The sequence below is a fragment of the Polyodon spathula genome, chromosome 1, assembly GCF_017654505.1.
Source record: "Polyodon spathula isolate WHYD16114869_AA chromosome 1, ASM1765450v1, whole genome shotgun sequence".
Lineage (NCBI taxonomy): Eukaryota > Metazoa > Chordata > Actinopteri > Acipenseriformes > Polyodontidae > Polyodon > Polyodon spathula.
In genome coordinates, this window is record NC_054534.1 from 29,858,379 (window position 1) to 29,876,030 (window position 17,652).

The 17,652-nt window shown below is 35.4% G+C and overlaps 1 protein-coding gene across 4 annotated transcripts in view; it reads left to right on the forward strand.

Annotated features, from left to right (window-relative positions):
• LOC121317012 (microtubule-associated serine/threonine-protein kinase 3-like) overlaps nt 1-17,652 on the forward strand; it is a 103,229-nt gene that overhangs the window by 13,277 nt on the left and 72,300 nt on the right. For 3 of the 4 annotated variants that reach the window (XM_041252516.1, XM_041252526.1, XM_041252555.1), the window contains exon 1: nt 17,058-17,255. In XM_041252516.1, coding sequence (XP_041108450.1) covers nt 17,209-17,255 — 47 coding nt within the window. In that variant the 5' untranslated portion in view covers nt 17,058-17,208. Of the gene's footprint in view, nt 1-4,937; nt 4,970-17,057; nt 17,256-17,652 lie in introns of those variants that run through there. The other variant, XM_041252545.1, reaches the window with a different exon arrangement.

The following is a 17,652-nucleotide window of genomic DNA, read 5'->3' on the forward strand; positions in this document are numbered from 1 at the left end:
AGATCACATTTATTTCTTTAGACTCTTGCTTTTAGTTGTTAAGCTTTTACTGTCTATAAAGGTTGAAATAAAACTTAAATGGAAAGTTAGTACAAGAATATAGCATATTTCAATGATTACATATGAAACACATTGTGCTCTTTATCAAGGGTCCTTATAAATATGTCTATCGTACTGTTTTTGGTACCGGGTGTGGTCTTCTATTCTTTCCGTGTAGCAAATATAACTCCTGTACAACCACTTATTTGTTCCGTCTACTAATTCAGAAACCATACTATTCATGTGTGTCTACACACGTTTTACTTTAATTAGAAAAATAAGTGTCAGTGTAACTTGAGTACATGGTGTGAATCAATCTAACTTCCGTTTTGTTTTATGTAACTATATTTTTATATAGTTTTTCCTGAGGGCTGCTATGTACTGTATGCAGCAGATTAATTTGTAATTGCTTTTTATGAATAGAAAGAAACAAGGTGACTGATATAGATTTATTCATTCCTTTTGAGTATAGATAAAGCAAGTCAGTGAAATTGTATGATTTCTCTCATTGAAATATGTATCTAACACCTGACTATACAGTGAGTCTAGGGAATGTGCATACAGTACCATTTCAATGTGTCTGTTCATGGTACAAGCAATTATATATTACAAATTATTTTTTGAATAGTGTTTTTAGTGATTGCCATCTGCTGACTTGGAATGCAGGCAGAGAATGTATTTTCTCTATGTTGTTTTTATCTGGGGGAAAAAAAAAAAAAAAACAACACATTATTATTTATGACCTGCTGAAAATAAAGTTCACCAGATGGATATTGCATCCTGTGGGTGTAGGATGTAGGATTAATTTAGGTTTTCATGAAATGTACATTTATGCAGGAGGTTGTGTGTATGGATAAACTGCAAATAGAACAAGGTTAGGCGTCTTCACTGGAAAGGAATATGGCCTGTATACAAATACGAGTTCTTCGCACTACATAGTTTAATGAGATCTTCTCTGACCTACATGTATTTTAAACCTGGAGATAACGGCACATTGAAATGATTGCGGCATTATCTTTAACCACTGCCATACACAGCTTGGCCACGTGATTGATATGCCACATTGCAGCCCCTCTTCCAAGCTCCTGTTGTCATCTGTAGCCTCCTCGTGAGGTATGACCCTTTCTGTACACGGGGCAATAGGGTTTCTACTTGAATTAAAACACTACCGATGGAGAGCTCTATTTCTTCTGAGGCTAAAGGAGGGGGGTGAAGTTGTGTGAGGAAGAATCAGAATTTAAATTGTCCAGCTGATGGTTTGTGCCAGCCCGGTCAATGAACTACAGTAGCTGTTGTGAACCCAAACCAGGTCAAGGGATAAATGGAGGAGTCTCGAAATGGAGAAGGAAATACTGGTGACTCCTGATCATAAGTAATGTTGGCATATGCTTTTCATCTACACACACACACACACACACGCGTAATTTTAAATTGTATTTGTATTTTTTTAAACTATATGTATCATAAGAATTATTGTGCTCCATTTTTGCACAAGAGCGCTATGTTATGTTATGAATTGTTACGAATGCTATGAACTGTGTCCTGTAATTGTCACCAGTAGTGTCACTACACTTTTATTGCTTCCTTGTGTTCAGGAACACAAATGTCATCTACTACCCTCTACTGGCAAAATACAGTTAATACATGAAATTGTACTTAAATGTAGACATTTTAATTGTTTGTTTCTCAATATATCCGTTGTATTATAATTGACATAATGCAGAATTAAAATAACGCTCCAATACAGCCTTCAACAGCAGCAGCAACACATTCATTTTATATATTGCCTTTTGTGGCTTGGCCGTCACTAATCACTTTACAACATACTATTCAAATAAATACCTGCAGTAATCCAAAATGGTTCTTACTGGAGATCTTGCCAAGTATGTTTCTTGTACTGCTTTATAACAAATCTGTTCTTCTCTCAAAAAATAAAGTATGTTATTTATTTCTGTATGTGTGAATGTGAATGTGTGTGTGTGTGTGTGTGTGTATATATATATATATATATATATATATATATATATATATATATATATATATATATATATATATATATACACACACACACACACACACACACACGCACACATTATATATATATATATATATATACACACACACACACACACACACACACACACGCACATATATATAAATTACACATACATGCAGTGCCTATGGAAAGTCTACACCCTCTTTCAAAATCTTCACCTTTTGTTGCCTTTTAGCCTGGAATTAAAATGCATTAAAACTGTAGAAAATTAATTAAAAAGAAAAACTGAAATAGCTTGGTTGGATAAGTGTCCACCCCCCTTGTAAAAGCAGTCCTAAATTAGCTCAGGTGTAACCAATCGCCTTCAAAATCACACACCAAGTTAAGAGGCCTCCACCTGTGTTCAATTGTAGTGATTCACGTGATTTTGGGATAAATGCAGTTGTGTTGAATTAATACAGACATAGCATAGGAATTGTTGGGATTGAGATAAGCCATTTTACATTGTCTCAAAATACAAATATGATGCAATCCCTCTGTTTCTATAGATTCTGCATAGAATATTTTTCAGGACGATTGTCTCTATATTAAAAGAGTCAGAGACTGGTCTATGTACACTATGGAACTCTATTAACTGTATTGGTAGAACAGTTTTAACAAAAAACTTCATGTTTTTTCTCAACCAATCAGGTTCTGAATAGAGCGGTCATTATTCATTAGATGACTGGAAATCATAAAAAAAACTTTGCAGAATGACTTGGTCTCAGCCACTGAACACTAGGAATCATTCAGCCCTGTGGATACAGATGGGTGACGGGACCTGCTGCTGGCAATCACTGCTCTATTTTAGTCACATTGCGCCTCTATACCTAGTTTATTAGAATATGAATAAGTGGTTCAGACGAAAGTTCTCATTAAGCAAAAACCATTATTGGGTATGTTAAGTGTCATTGGCTTAACTATTCCACTGCCATTATCTAAAGGTAATGGCTGAATCTTTGTTACAGCTTAAATCATCCTTTTTTGCAGTATATATATTTTTTTCCGTGTTGTGATTTTATCTGTACTCCCCATTGTAATGCATGTGTGGTAGACTATCTGATAGAATTTTCTATTGTATTACTTTGTTCTGTCGCCTTGCTCTTTTTTCAGAAAGAGCCCTCAATCACGTCCTAATATTTGACTATTTTCATTGTATAGTACCAGCGCTTTCTTTTTTCTTTGCCTATTTTATTCTGTGCTGCAGATAACCCCTTTAAAAGTGCCTTGCAATCGAGTGGCCTTGCATTTTCAGTTTGAAGTCAGCAGCGTGAAATCCCCAAAGCCCAATGATAATTGTCACTTTAGTTGCTAATAAACCTTTTTAGCTCTTATTGATTATTTTGAATTAGACACAGTAACAATCTAAAGGCCCCTGGGGCTTTCGCCTGCGTGAAAGGTTCCTGGAGATCAATGGTAGGAGTTTACTTCAATGTGGTGTTTATAGATGCAAGACTTCTAGTGATCTGGCTATATGTTTTTCCATTGCTAAGGCTGTGCTGCCCTTTTTCTTTGGTTCTGCTGTAATGTACAGGCTTGTCCCGGGAGGACTGTCCTTGGATTTCAGAATTGGGTCACAATAAGGACAGATGACAAGAATCTTAGGATCTCTAGACTCTATGAAGTTGTGACGCCGATGGAAGATGTGTTGGGTGGTGGTGGTGGTGGTGATGGTGGTGGTAGTAGTATTTTTAAAATACAGAATGCTAACGACTGCCCAAGAAAGCCTGGTGTCTAACCGGTGAATTATGAAATACCAGACTGTCAAAAATTTAAATTCCCTGTTTAAGCCAAGCAACAATACCTCTGCTATTCAAAGAGAGCAGGGAATGGCTATATCAAGCGCTACTGCAAGCTGAGATGTGACCAGACTGGGTTAGATGTTATACCTGTGCCCCTCTGGGTCCAGGGTTCTGATCACTGACACTGGAGACCTGCACCGGCACTTTCTGGAGTCTCTGTGGGAACAATCAGTGCAGGGTTTCGTGAACTCCGCAACTTGCAGGTCAGGCTTGCTGCACGGCTCGTGCACTTGCTGACCTGTACAGCTGATGCGCTGTGAAAAAAGTATTCGCAGTAACAAACTAATATAGCAGAATTTACGACACTTGTCAATAAAATATCGGTTTAATGTCTTTTTGTTTTTTTAATCTGTGTACCCTGAAGCATAGCAGCTGACCTTGTTCTTGAGAAACACATAATAGTATTCAATACATGTGTTGTGGAAAGTGACTTTTAAATGAATGCTTCTCTTTTATCTATAACTATGCCACTCGTCAAATACATTATTATGTTTATTTTTCTGGAAGAGCAGCAGCAAAACAGTAACGTTAGCTTCTTCGGCAAGTTAATACGTTGTGTGTGGAGTGTCTCTTGTATAAATCGAAGTTGGGTGGGTTTGGCTGCTCTGAATCGCATTCCTATGTTCTATGCACAAGAGCACGTCTGTACACAGTATAAGACGTAGTGGCATTTCGACAGATCTGTAATTTTATTTTCCATCTTTTTATACCCTTCACTTCTGATGGTGAAAACGCTTTAGGAATCACGTACAATGCAACCACAAGTCTGTCTTGGCGTCAACTCATTAATGTGAGAAATGGAATACTTTAAGTAATTGCATGTTTGCAGGAAAAAAGTGTTCTTGATGGGCACAGCAGAAGACGAAGGATCCCATTCAGAAGGTCTGCGTGACCTCTTGATTTGAGTGGTCAGATTCATGTTCTTTGTTTTAGCAAGTCAGTAAGGTTGTGACTTCAGACTTCACAGAAAATCAGAGAGGCTCTGTAAATATTCTATTTAATCTTTTGTCTTTTGCTCTGAGAACAATATCAGCGATTTTGTTTTTATTCTTCTTTTACAGAAGGAACTGAGCCTTCCAAGAAGAGGGAGTTTGTAAGTAAACTGTTTTCTGTCTCTTCCCCTGCCTCAAATACCAAGCTTTTGCTTTTCTTTAAATTTCATATGGCATAGAAGAAACCACTGGCTGAAATGGTGGAATGTGTAATGTATGGCTACCGAATGGATACTCAAGGGATGGTTTGCAAATGACAAAGTATGTGTCTTTAAAAGGTGGAGGCACATTGTTTAGTGATCCTGTTTTGATACTGTAAACATTTGACCTGCTTGTTCAATGGATTTGTAGAAACGTGTATACTTAGGTAGCTACAATCCAGGGTTAAAAAAAAAAAAAATGTGACAATTTGTTACCAGCACAAAAAATATACATTTACAAACCCCATATAATGACAAGCATGTTTTAATTTATTTTTGTAATTTTAAAGTTTAGAAATGTACAGCTGTTGGCTACAGTAGCTAATTATAAAGCATTAAGGAGTGTTGGATAGTTTATGTATCTGTCAGAAATTTTAGATTCGAGCTACAGTTAAATGCCTTGGATACTTACAAGCTTTAGCTGTAAAGTACAGCTGTAGAGTAGATATTGATTTAAAAGTGACACTATGTTTTGTCCACATTGCATAACAAATTAAACAAAATCATCTCTTTCTTCATAATTATCATTCGCATCTGTCAGTGTGATGCATCTGGCGGTACCTTTAATTGGCTGATGAAGGGCTGCTTTGCCTTGTTCCAGGTGCTTTTTTCTTGCTGTGTTTGCTCACACTGCCTTGACGCTATTTTGATTCCTAACCCTTCATCAGTGAGTTCAGCGACATGTTTCAAAAACCACAGGCACCAGAGTACTTTGATAATTTGAAAATGCATGCTGTGCAATTCTTCTACAGCAAGTAATTTGAAACTGAGTGCGTGTAGCTCACATGCAATAATGAAATGTTATTTTCTTGATGTAATTATCACGCAAATGTAACTTCATGTGCCGAGGGAGAAACGTTGGAAGAATTTGACATGCATGTGTGGAATCCATTTGACAGAAAAAAATCCAAGCCTATTTTGAAGCGAGTGCAAAAATATAAATAAAAATAATACTCAGAACAGTGAACCAAGTTGTAGAAATGTACAGTACACTACGGCAAGTCTAATCAGAAGGGACTGTCTCAAAAGACCCTCTCAACTGTATTTAGCTTAAAAACAGCAAGAGTCCATTTTGTACAACCTGTTTTTAATTATTTCACACCTGTTTGTTGACTGTTCAGTGGTTCATACTACTGTAGTTCATCCAAAGTTTTAAATTACCGGTAAGCTGATTCATGTTGCTCACCTAACCTGAAACCAATCAAGATGTGTCTGGCTTGATTTACTTTTTATCCCAGTGTGTCGAGTGGTGTACCCTTAACAGGTTTTTAGATGATTCCTGTGGAAAAAATAAGTAAATCCTTCTAGCATCACACTGTGATATGGAATGTGATACTCTAAACAGTGAGTTGGCTACGATCATCTTTCCTGCCTCTGTGATGGACACTGTACATTATTTAACTTGATATATTGTGAGGCAATTAGCCAAACCGTTGGGAGGGTATGAACCTCCCTCCCCCTGAATACACGGTTACAATATTTATAATTAAATGGTTGACAGGGCTCTACGTTTTAGATTTTTAACTACTTGCCCTTCGGGCCACTGAGCTAGTGTTTTTACTGGCCCGGATTCAATTTTATCTTGCTAAAATATGTTTATATATTTTTTTATGATGGTTTTTATTTTCAGAATGTTTCTAATTGTATGGTAACCAAAGAGAGCCCACGTCTCAAAAGAAAGTGGCTAAATCAAGCCTTTCAATATATGTTACTTCAGCCATTTAACATGTATATAGCAAGTGCTAAAATAAGTAATCCAAACTTGGGTAACATTGAAATTTTAGAAAAGTTATTTAACATTATGATGACTATAAAGACATACTAAATGTTAAAGCAGAACAACATCTACTGTTGACTTTCTGTGAAATGGATGGAGTAACGTCAACATATGCACTGAACATTAAAAGTACAACCAGGTATCCTTGTTTTGAATTATTTACAGGCTATTGAATAAACAAAGTAACTTGACTTGGATTCATCTGATGTCAGTACTTGATGGCTAGTTGTAATTAGTAATGTTAAACTATTGTAATGTTGGAATGTATTTTCTATTGTTTTGGCCAGGTTACAATATTTGCACTCTTAAGATTTTTTAATAAATATTATTTGTTAGAATTAAACGGATGCAGAATATTTAGGTTGCTGTATGACAGGTGTTGTTTTATTCTGAATACACTACAGCAAAAATTATTATTTGTTGGTTTGCGCAATATTATGCTACTGTTGCTTTAACTGGAAAAGATGCGCCCTGTGACATTGCTGCTCATTGAGTTCTGTGTATTTTAATTCAGTAAACAAAAGGAAAAACTTGTGCCTAAGGGAAATAGTGTATTGAACGAAGAAATCTCCTCTTGGATATTGTTTGTGAACCCGGCTAAACTTTACCGGCTTAAACTGTTATGCTGTGCTCTCTTCCATGCTGGGGTCACCGGGCCATGGTTAATGTTGAACCCTGGTTGATGGAGCTTTTAAAAGGAAATCAATAAATCTGCAGGCAGCTACGGTAATTAAAATTGGAGATTTAATTTTATTTAATTATTTATTTTTTAAAACACTTTAAAACCAATTGGGAAAGCGGCGTGTGTCTGCTTCTTGACCCAAAACATTGTTGCTCACATTGTCATCTCTTTTTGTCAGAATTACTTTCAAGGTTAGCTTTGAGTGTGAATGTTTTAGAGTATCAATGAAAGTCATTGATTTTAGAAAAGTATGTGATTTCTTTTAAAGGCATTGTTTAAACAGATTATTTTACCGTTTATGTATAACCTTCATCTTGCAGGCATATTGACACTGTACATTGCACTGCATTGCATTAAAACATGGCATATACAAGTTCAGACATGCTCATGAATAATGATAGGTATGCATGATTTAGTCCATTGCATGTTTAAATGGTAAGGTTAACCAGCAGTGCCTTTTTTTTTTGTATGAATTGGTTGGTGAACTGTTTGTAATGGTTTGCTTCTGTGTGTGTTTTGGAGTTGTGTTGTTTTTCAGACCTGTGTAGAGTGTAACTGACCAAAGGGTTAACATCAGAACTTTACATGTAAGGGGCTCCATGCTCACATCCTGCTTCTTTGTTTGAGTGTCTTTGCAGATACAGTAGCAATATCTAATTTACCAAAGGCCCTTATGAGCCACTTAACTTTATACTTCATTGCATACCCTCATTTGCATAGGTGGCTGATTTAATCTCATTTAGAGCAAATCATGAGTTTGAAAGCTGTAGGAGGTTGATATTAAATTCTGAGAAATGTAATCTGGAATAATTATTGTACTAATAACAATTACTACTATTTTAAAAGAAAGAAAATATATTAAAGTAAAATAATGGCACAATTGAAACTAATTTGGCCTCCTGATTTTCAAATGCATATTATAGTGTGTATAATGTTGTAATGAATTTATGTTGCTGTGGGTGCAGCATCTCTGTCAGCCAGAAGATGGCCGTTTTGTCCACGGCAGAGAGCAGAGTTGCAAAGTGGCTTCTCTGTGTGTTGAATTTGTGGTTTTGACCTGCTTATTGTCTTTAAGTTTTTATGCAACAGAAATCTTCTGAAGCAAGATAGTGTAGTGCAATAATAAGGGTTTTAATGAGATTAGAAATTGTGCCTTTTTTAAATTCTAATTTTGTTTTTTATTTTAAATAGTGTTTCATTTTTACATTTTTTTGTTTTGATTTTATTAAAGGTAAGCGTTCTATCTGAATATTCTATAGCTATCCACCATGTGGTAGTTTATATGTACAGTGCCAGGGGTGTTAGTCAAGGTGAACAACCAGACACTTCGAGGGGGCATGATTTGTGCCAAGGCCTTTTGCAAGCAGAAATAAAAGAATGCTTGGGTGTGGGATGCCTGAGTTAAACTGTGTGTCTGGCTATAGTACAACTGACCATGAATGTGGCATATAAACAGGATCCCGTGTATTTTCTAATATAGTACTGATAACATTGGTCTTATTTCCGTTACCTAGATTATTGTCTGCCTTAACTCGAAGATGAAAGGCAAACGACAACCTAAACCATATTAATCTTTGCATCCAAACCACTGTAAACGAAGAGCCTGTAAAGAGCTTTTTAAAAACTGGGGACATTATTATTATTATTATTATTATTATTATTATTATTATTATTATTATTATTATTGTTATCATTTTAATCTGCAGTTTAGTTTTAAACTGATGTACTTTTGAGAGAGAGAATGTTACATTTGTTTTTACATCAAAACAAAGAAATCACCAGCTCGGTTTCCATATAATATATTTTGTAAATTAATATTAGAGAAATAAATGTTGTGCAACATTGGAGGAAAAACCTTACTGGTAAATGTTTTACCCTTTAATTAAAAACCTTTTTTTTTTTTTTTAAAAGGTAATGACGATAAAATATATATCTATTGCATTGCACAGCATGTGGCATCTGTATAGCTTTTTATCACTGTAATACTGCAATAGTTAAACAGGCTAGAATATGTTTAGAGGGCAGATTCTTGCACCGTTTGCAGTAATTATGGGGTGCTAGGTTTTAGATGTTTAATTCATTGAGGTTAAAGAATATTTGTGGTGTATTGTGCAGTCTGCATTGCCTCTTTCTTCAGAATGCACCTTTGGTTGCTGCTACAGTATATTTTGTTTCTCTACACTGGGGGTCGTTTAAAAATAAATAAATAATTTTCTCTTTCATGCCTTTTCAGAAAAGTTGTTTGGCTGGATGCTTTAACAAATTGTCTGACAGTGATTCGTACTATTGAGCTGTTTTTTTTTTTTTTAGCTTCATGGCTGGTTGCTTTCCCTTCTCTGTGCTTTTTCGAAAGGGTTGCCCAGCCAGAGCCGTATTCCACCCAGTTGTTGTTCAAAGCCACACCCTACATTATTCAAGTGAACAAATTAAACATTTATTCAGCACACTCTTTTAAAAATATATAATAATAATCCTATATATGTCCCTCCAGGACCGGGCTTATGGTAAAAGATTGTGAGAGTGAGTTTAACCTCTGGCAGCGTTTACACAAAAATCTACCTTTTGAAATTGCAAGTCTTTGAAGTCCGAGACCTGTGATACCAGAGTTGCTATGGCAATGTAATATCATCATCTCATGGCTCTTTACTGTATTTTGTTGCTTTTAAGATCTGTTGTGATAATGCCTCAAGGTTTAGCTGCATAGCTGGAGGAAATTTCACAAACCTCCATGGGGGTTAAATGCTGAGTTCTGTTAGATAGTGCTATAGGAAAGAATTATGACCCATAAGGAATGAGCTTGGTGTGGGTTCAAAGAGGTTTGTTTTTTCTGCCACCAGGAAACAGTAAAATACAACACTAAACTATGTCTATTAAATTATGTGGAATGAATCGCCTGTAAAGGTTTTTTTGTGATTATGCTGTCTGGACAGCAGTTTCTGTTTCCTAAATCTGCTTCCAGATGTTTACGGTGAGTAATAATCTTTATTTGGTGACAGTATAGTGATATAAGTGATTAGTGTAAGAATCCCTTTATTTTTGTTATGTGACTGATGAAGTAGTGGATCTTGAAAAAATACCAACCTGGCAAAATCGAAAGCTGGATTATCAACATACAGATTAAATGCATAAACAAAGGACAGAATGTCTTGTAGACTCTGCCCTGGAAATTCATGTGGAGAAGTAAAACTGTGTAATTATTGTTTGGAGTCGGGGTGTAACTAGAGCCTTTAGTTTTAAAGGACAGTAATACTGTATTGTATGTACTGAATACAAAAAAAAAATCATCTCAGTGTGAAATTGTGTAACTAAGAACTGTCCATCACAAGTTGTAACAGTGTTTGTTTTTTTTATTTTTCAAGGCCTGCTGTATTTACTATACAATTTATATTTACAAAAGAGTAATGCAAGTTTTCCCATTGGCTTAATGAATTGTAGGGGACTCTGTTACTTGGTGACGTAAGTAGTTCCCTCATAATAAAAACAACACAGATAAGGATCCAATAAATCAGCTGTGTCCTGGTCGTTGTAGTCATGGCCCTCCTGTTGTGTATAAAACATAAAGTATAATAAATGTATCATAATAATATTGAAATGTATAATAATAGTGTAAGAAATGTATCATCTACCATTTATTTAATGAAAATGAAATGGTACCAAAATGTACTTTTTATGCTAAAAAAAACATCTACTCCATATGCATCATTACCTGCAGGTGCAGGCAGCAAACTGTTTCATTACAGCAGATTTAATATTTGTTGACCAAACTCAAGCTGAAAAAAACAGTTTTGCTGTGCTCTCTGATCAATTGTACTGTACGTTTGTTTTCTCAGTTTTAACGATGGGAAAAACCAAGAAATCAACCGAGTTTATAGCTTTATTTCAATGTAATAATTAGGGGAATATTTGGTTAAAGGTATTTAAAAAAAGGTATGACATGTACCTGACAATTTTTTTTTTTTTTTTTTATATATATATATATATATATATATATATATATATATATATATATATATATATATATATATATATATATATATATATATAAAACTTTTATCAAGTATTTGGTGATAATCTGAGAAACCGTCTAAGTCCTCCTGTTTGTTTTACTGTCTGTAATACATCAATTGTATTACAGACAGTCCAGTCAAAACACCACTTTTGGTGGCTGTCTGGTTCAAAACATCTCATAGGTATAAAGTCAATGCAGTATTCTGGTACTTTTTAGTGCTGATGTCTTCTGTGCCTATACTGTTTTGTCGTAGATGTTGGTCACACTTTATTTGAAGGGAGTTTTTTTTGTTTTTGTTTATTAACTGTTAAACAGCTAAAACATGTTAATATACATTATGTATTTTCTGTTACCTGCTAGTTAATATATAATAGGCCAGCTAAAACTGCAATCACCAGTGCTCTATGGATGATTAATACCCAGTCGATCATATGCTTCAAATCGGTTCAAATTGTTACTGTAGTAATGTTTAGCAAATTAAATCAGGTTTTTATTAACCCTAATTAACCCTAACCCTTAGCTAAAAATTAACAATGTTTGTTAATAAACAAAAAAAAGGTCCTTCAAATAAACCTAGATGTTTCACAATTCAATTTTGGTTTGTTCACCTAACTGTATAGTACGTGGCATATAGAACATTTTCAATTATATTTCGTATGGACATTTTCTGCAGTGGAAATTTGAAACTATTGTTTTCGCTGTGTGTTTTATGTAATTCCTCTTTTTTTTATTTTTATAAATGCACAATATTGGATTTCCTTTGCATTGTTTTGCAGTCTTACAGCTTGTGGTTTATCATTTCTTTTATAGTACTGTCAGATCTCCTGGGACAGGGTGGTGTCTGAATTAAGTGCAGTGACCTTTCACCTTTTGGTCCATAATCTATGAATCATCCCCTGTGATTTGTACCTTTCCATGCCAATTCATTTTGAATACCTCTGTGTTTACATGTCCATTAGTTCCAATTAGGTTTAGGACTATTCTTTTTTTTTTTTTTGTTTTTGTTTGAACTTTAGTTCTTAAAGTTTTAAAAAGTGTTCTTGCTGGCTACATGTGTTATGTGCATTAATTTGGAATCACAGCAAGGGAATACTATTATTGATGGACCCCCTTCAGATTTCTGTTGTTCCATCTATACTGTGCTGCATATGTCTATTTAAATCAAAGGACACTAATATATTTGAGTAAATCTTGGTTAGAAAATTGCTCACGCTGTGACGTTGTATTATTTCTGGTTGCTAGGAATTATGAGTTGCTTAATCACATGACATATAGGAGACACATTTGATCTGAATGGTAGAAATCATCTAAACAAGATACTTCTGATTTAAGGCTGTACATTTTTCACGGATATAGCGATTTCCGTGAAATGCACGCTGTGTAATATGTAGTTCCCTGTGAAAATTCCCATTTCTGAAACAGTAGTGTAGACATGTATATTTGTTATCAATTAAAAGTAAATGCAGCAAATGTTTGCCTTATTGAGGCACTACCTGTTACACTGCAGTTAGGAACCTGGCAGCCAGTTTAGTTCTGGTAAATGAATGAACGCATAGAGATGCACAATTTCTTTTTAAAATTTCTTCAATGAAAGAGACACCACCTCCATCAAAGATTGAAAATATTTCTGCTGAAGATCACTCTGTACAAGGAGACATTTAACATGTCTGTTTTGTTTTTAGATTTTATTTATGTTTTTATTGTGTTTTGATAATTCAGTGATTGTAAAAATAGAATGTCTTTAAAATTTAGCATTTACTGTTTTTCAGGTAAGCATTTAAATATTTAGAAACATTTGTTTCATAATAACTCTAGAGAAAAATGATCAAATTTGAATGTGACAGTGCTATTTTTTTACACTTTATTAAATATATAATTTTTTTTTATGATTAAACATTTTAGAAATTCAATTCAGGATAGAGCAATAAAGCCATTATTGTGTGCATTCAGTGTGTTTCTTAGAAACTCAGCAGCATTTGTGCCTGGTGATGGAAAGCATCAGAGGTAATGAATTCGTTGTCACACACTTTTTGTGTTCTAATATAATTACCCTGGTTCCCCAAGAGGAGATGCCACATCTTGTTCGCAGGTGAGTCATGGTATAATTCAATTGTTCAGCTTGCTGTCCTGAGGCATTAGGAGGTAAAGAGATTTGTATCTTCCCAGGACCTTCAATCGGGCAGTGGTTAAACTGTGATTTCAAAACAGAATCTTTTTCTCCATTTTATAATAATAAAAACATGTTCTACATTATCTTCATATGAATGGCATGTAAACAAAAATCTCAAAACGTTGCCATTTCTCTTGCTACAAAAGTTGTAAATTGTCAGAGCGCATAGAAAAAACCTGAATGAGTCGCAAGTCCTTGAAATTTGGTGTTTTTCATTCTGATAAGCTGCTTCACCGTTCTGTTAAAGAATTTTTTGATTGTCTTGAATATTGCTCCCATACAGGCACTTTAATTTAGAGCTGCTGCTGCATTAACATATGTAGGGGTGATGTGTTCATTTAGTTTGACAGTTCATTAACATTAGTTTGTCTGTTACTTTATTATAGTTTATTAACCTACACTTGCCTTTTACTTTTCTCTTATATATTCTATTAATTTTTGATGCATGTACTTCATGACAAGTAACAAATATTTATTTATTGATTGATTGATTCGTATTGTGTCTGGTGGTCAACTCAGTCTAAAGAACACTTTGGCTAATGGAACACTTTGTTTGCTTCCCAAGGGGTGTTCTCTTAGCCGGAGACTACTGTATAGCCGTCGCTGTGTCATGTGATTTGATTTAATTCAATGATGCTTTGTAAAATGTATTTCATAGTCCTTGATTGCAGTCAGTTCTAACTTTTGATTTGAGATTCAGAAATTCTGTTCTGTTTTCCAAATATTTTATGAGTCCCGCCAGACAAAGTCTGGTAACAAAGCTGATCCCAATCATGAAATAATTAAATCTAACAGCTTGGGACAAGACATGGTCAAACCAGGTTAGAGTGAAATGTGTTTTAAAAATGTGTTGTGCATACCGTATTATAGTACTGGAGGAAATACTGTGACTCGATATGAAGGACCAAACCTAAAGGGAATTCAAGGATATTACCATGATAATCCTAATTGTTGGAATTTCCAGGATTCCTACAGTGTCTCGTACAGGAAGTATTGTAATAAATGTGTTTGAGAAGGAGAAGCTGTATTTTTTTGACATTTTAAAATTTGTTACATTAGTAATTGTTTTTGTATTCTTTGGTATTTAAATATGCAGACTGTAAAATATACATATGTATGTATATAGCTATATGTATTCAGTTGTTTAAGCCAAAGTTTAACCCTTTGCGGTCCTATGTCAGACCAGGTCCGACCCATTACAATTTTCCCTTTCCAGTCCGATGTTGGACCCTGTCCAACATCGTCAAAAAGACGTAAAGCACAGGGCTCTGTCGTTTTTTCTCCAGAAAAAGCCAAGAAAACCTTTCAATGGCCTAGTGAGACTGGGAGCCGAATTAAGCTGAAAAAAAAGGGTGTATCTGATAACCCCATGCACCACAGAGATAACACGGACACAAACAAAGGAGAGAGCTGCTTCCGCATCCAGCGCTCAAAGAATATCACAGACATTTGCAGAGCCTTTTGAGATGTTATAGTAATAAAATGATTTGGGTGATAAAACGAGTGATCAGGAGAGGATTTATCAGTTTGCACGTCTATAAAGAGGTATGTGAAAAATACAGCGAACAAGGGGTGGGGCTTTGCTGGAGATGCAGTATGGATGTCCTTTTGCCATACACTGCCTTTTAAACCTGCTTTATACTGTAAATTTACAGTATAGTCATAAATCTCGAAAAACTACTCACTTCTAAATCTTTTGTAGTCATTTTTGTATTACTTTAGTATAAATACGTTAATTTGGATTCATATGTTGTTTTTTTCTGACTTTATGTGAACGAAAAGACACACATTTGCCCGTTTTCTCATTGGAAATAGTGATATTTTGAAATTTACTTGTCCTGGTCACAAAAGCAAAGTTTGTGAGGAATAATAGCCATTTTCTATACTTTTGAGGCATAAGCAATTAGGAAATAACACTTACTACCCAGGAACAAAAAAAAATAAAAAAAATTGTTACACGGTGTAATTTGCCAGAAGTGAGTAGGGCGCTCCTGGTATTCAGTACGAGTAGAACAAGGTTCTACACTTGATGGTACCGTCTAAATTGCGCCCAGGGTGATTTTTCTGGTCAAGGTCCCGTTCTCACTTTAGGTTGACCTTAGCAAGGTCACAAGTAGAAGGGGAAATATAAAAAAAAAAATAATGGCTATCATTTCAGAACTCAGCATGTCGGAAAACCCCCAGGGGAATTTTTCTAGGAAAATCTGAGATGGACAGGCAACGAAATGTCCCTTTTCTGGTTGAGTTAGGGTGAAATCACCCATTTCTATATGTTTCTAAAGGCAAACAGTCAATTTTCCTTTTTGAATCATGGATCGTTTCTCATGCATGAAATAAAAATATTCTTACTTCACATTTCTATTCTTTGTCTCCTCCTCTGATTTGCCAATTTGATTTTTTTTTTTTTTTTTTTTTTTTTTCAAGGCACTTCTGTTATTGTTGATTTGAGGCCCCTGTGGCTTACAGGCACACAGAATATAATGGTTAGCAGTAACTGGCAAATCGGGCACCTCCATCTAGGATTACTAATTTAAAAAGTGGAGCGCAACATAATTGACATGCCTGTGGTCATTGTGGAATGTTTACTCCTATGCAATTACATGGTATTCATGATACATATACAATACATAATACATAGGAATTGGTAGGTAGTATTTGTTTGTAACCAAGGGCAATAGCAACCAGTGGTCGGAGTTTGTTGGAGAGGGACCCATTGTGAGGGCCAAAGTAATTTTGCCACTTTTTTTTTTCTGGGATTTACTTTAAATTAATTTTAGACAGATAGTCTGTTTTGAGAAAGTAATTCAACATTAAAATTTAAAAAAAATAATGTACGTGTTTAATCATATCAAAAACAAAATGTATTTGTTATTAAAGTTGTTGGGACATCACTAGAGATTTTTTTTTAATGATGAAGTGGAAAATAGGTTAGTGGTCAGTTGTGCACGCTTTCTCAATATACATATGCAGGCTTTATGCATGCGTGCATACACGAACTTTGAATAGGAAGTGCTTAAAACAGATGAGAACAGTTTTTTTGTAATGACGGCACGAATGGAGAGCATTAAATGGCTGTCATTTAAAGAGGAAAAGCTTGCATTGCTGTAATTGCTCTCTCAAGTGCTGCCAGTCCCTGTGATGATGAAGAGGGCTTTTCAGTTGTCTGAAGTGAATTGCATGTATATGCAGCAGCATATCAATTTTTAGATAAGCATAAAGCATGTGGGTCCAGAGTGCATTGGGCTTTGCTGTGTTTTCTGAGCGAATCAGATCTGAGGGGGAGGGGGAGGGGGGGGCTCCTTTCAGTCTCCGCAGGCAGCTGACATTCTTATCTGACAGCTAGAGGTGGAACTGGAAGGACCCAAACTTGCCTCCACCACCCCCAGAGAAATTGTTAGTCCATTCCTTTATATTAGTTCATGTTGGCTTTTTGTCAGTGCCGGGATTATGCTGGCAATGAATATATCATGGTTATAATAGGGTGAGCTCACATACTGCAGCCATGAAAGCCCAGCGGGAGAGACTGCGAATTCCGGGGCTGACCTTGGAGTGAGTATTTTCCTCTTTCAATATTTTAATGATTTTTTTCCCCCCCCTTTCTGACTCCTATATGGTGACAATGCTGTTTAACAAGAGCACTTCTGAATGTGGTTGCTGCTGAATATCTTGGTAGTAGAGCAAGGTGGAGGAAACATGATTTAAAATGCACTGCAGCAAGCATCAGCCTCAGTGCGTAGTGTGTGTGAGTCTAAAGCCAGGATACTGCAGCAGATTCAAAACAACAGCTCTCTGTTTATTTCTGAGGATACAGAAACAGTGCATAATTATCTTGACAGTTCATTGTAATGCTGTTTGTTCAGTGCAACAGCTTTACAAAAGGCCTATTCCACGCAAATACTTCAAAAACCTTAAACAGGGCAGCTACAATAGTGTCAAGAGAACATAA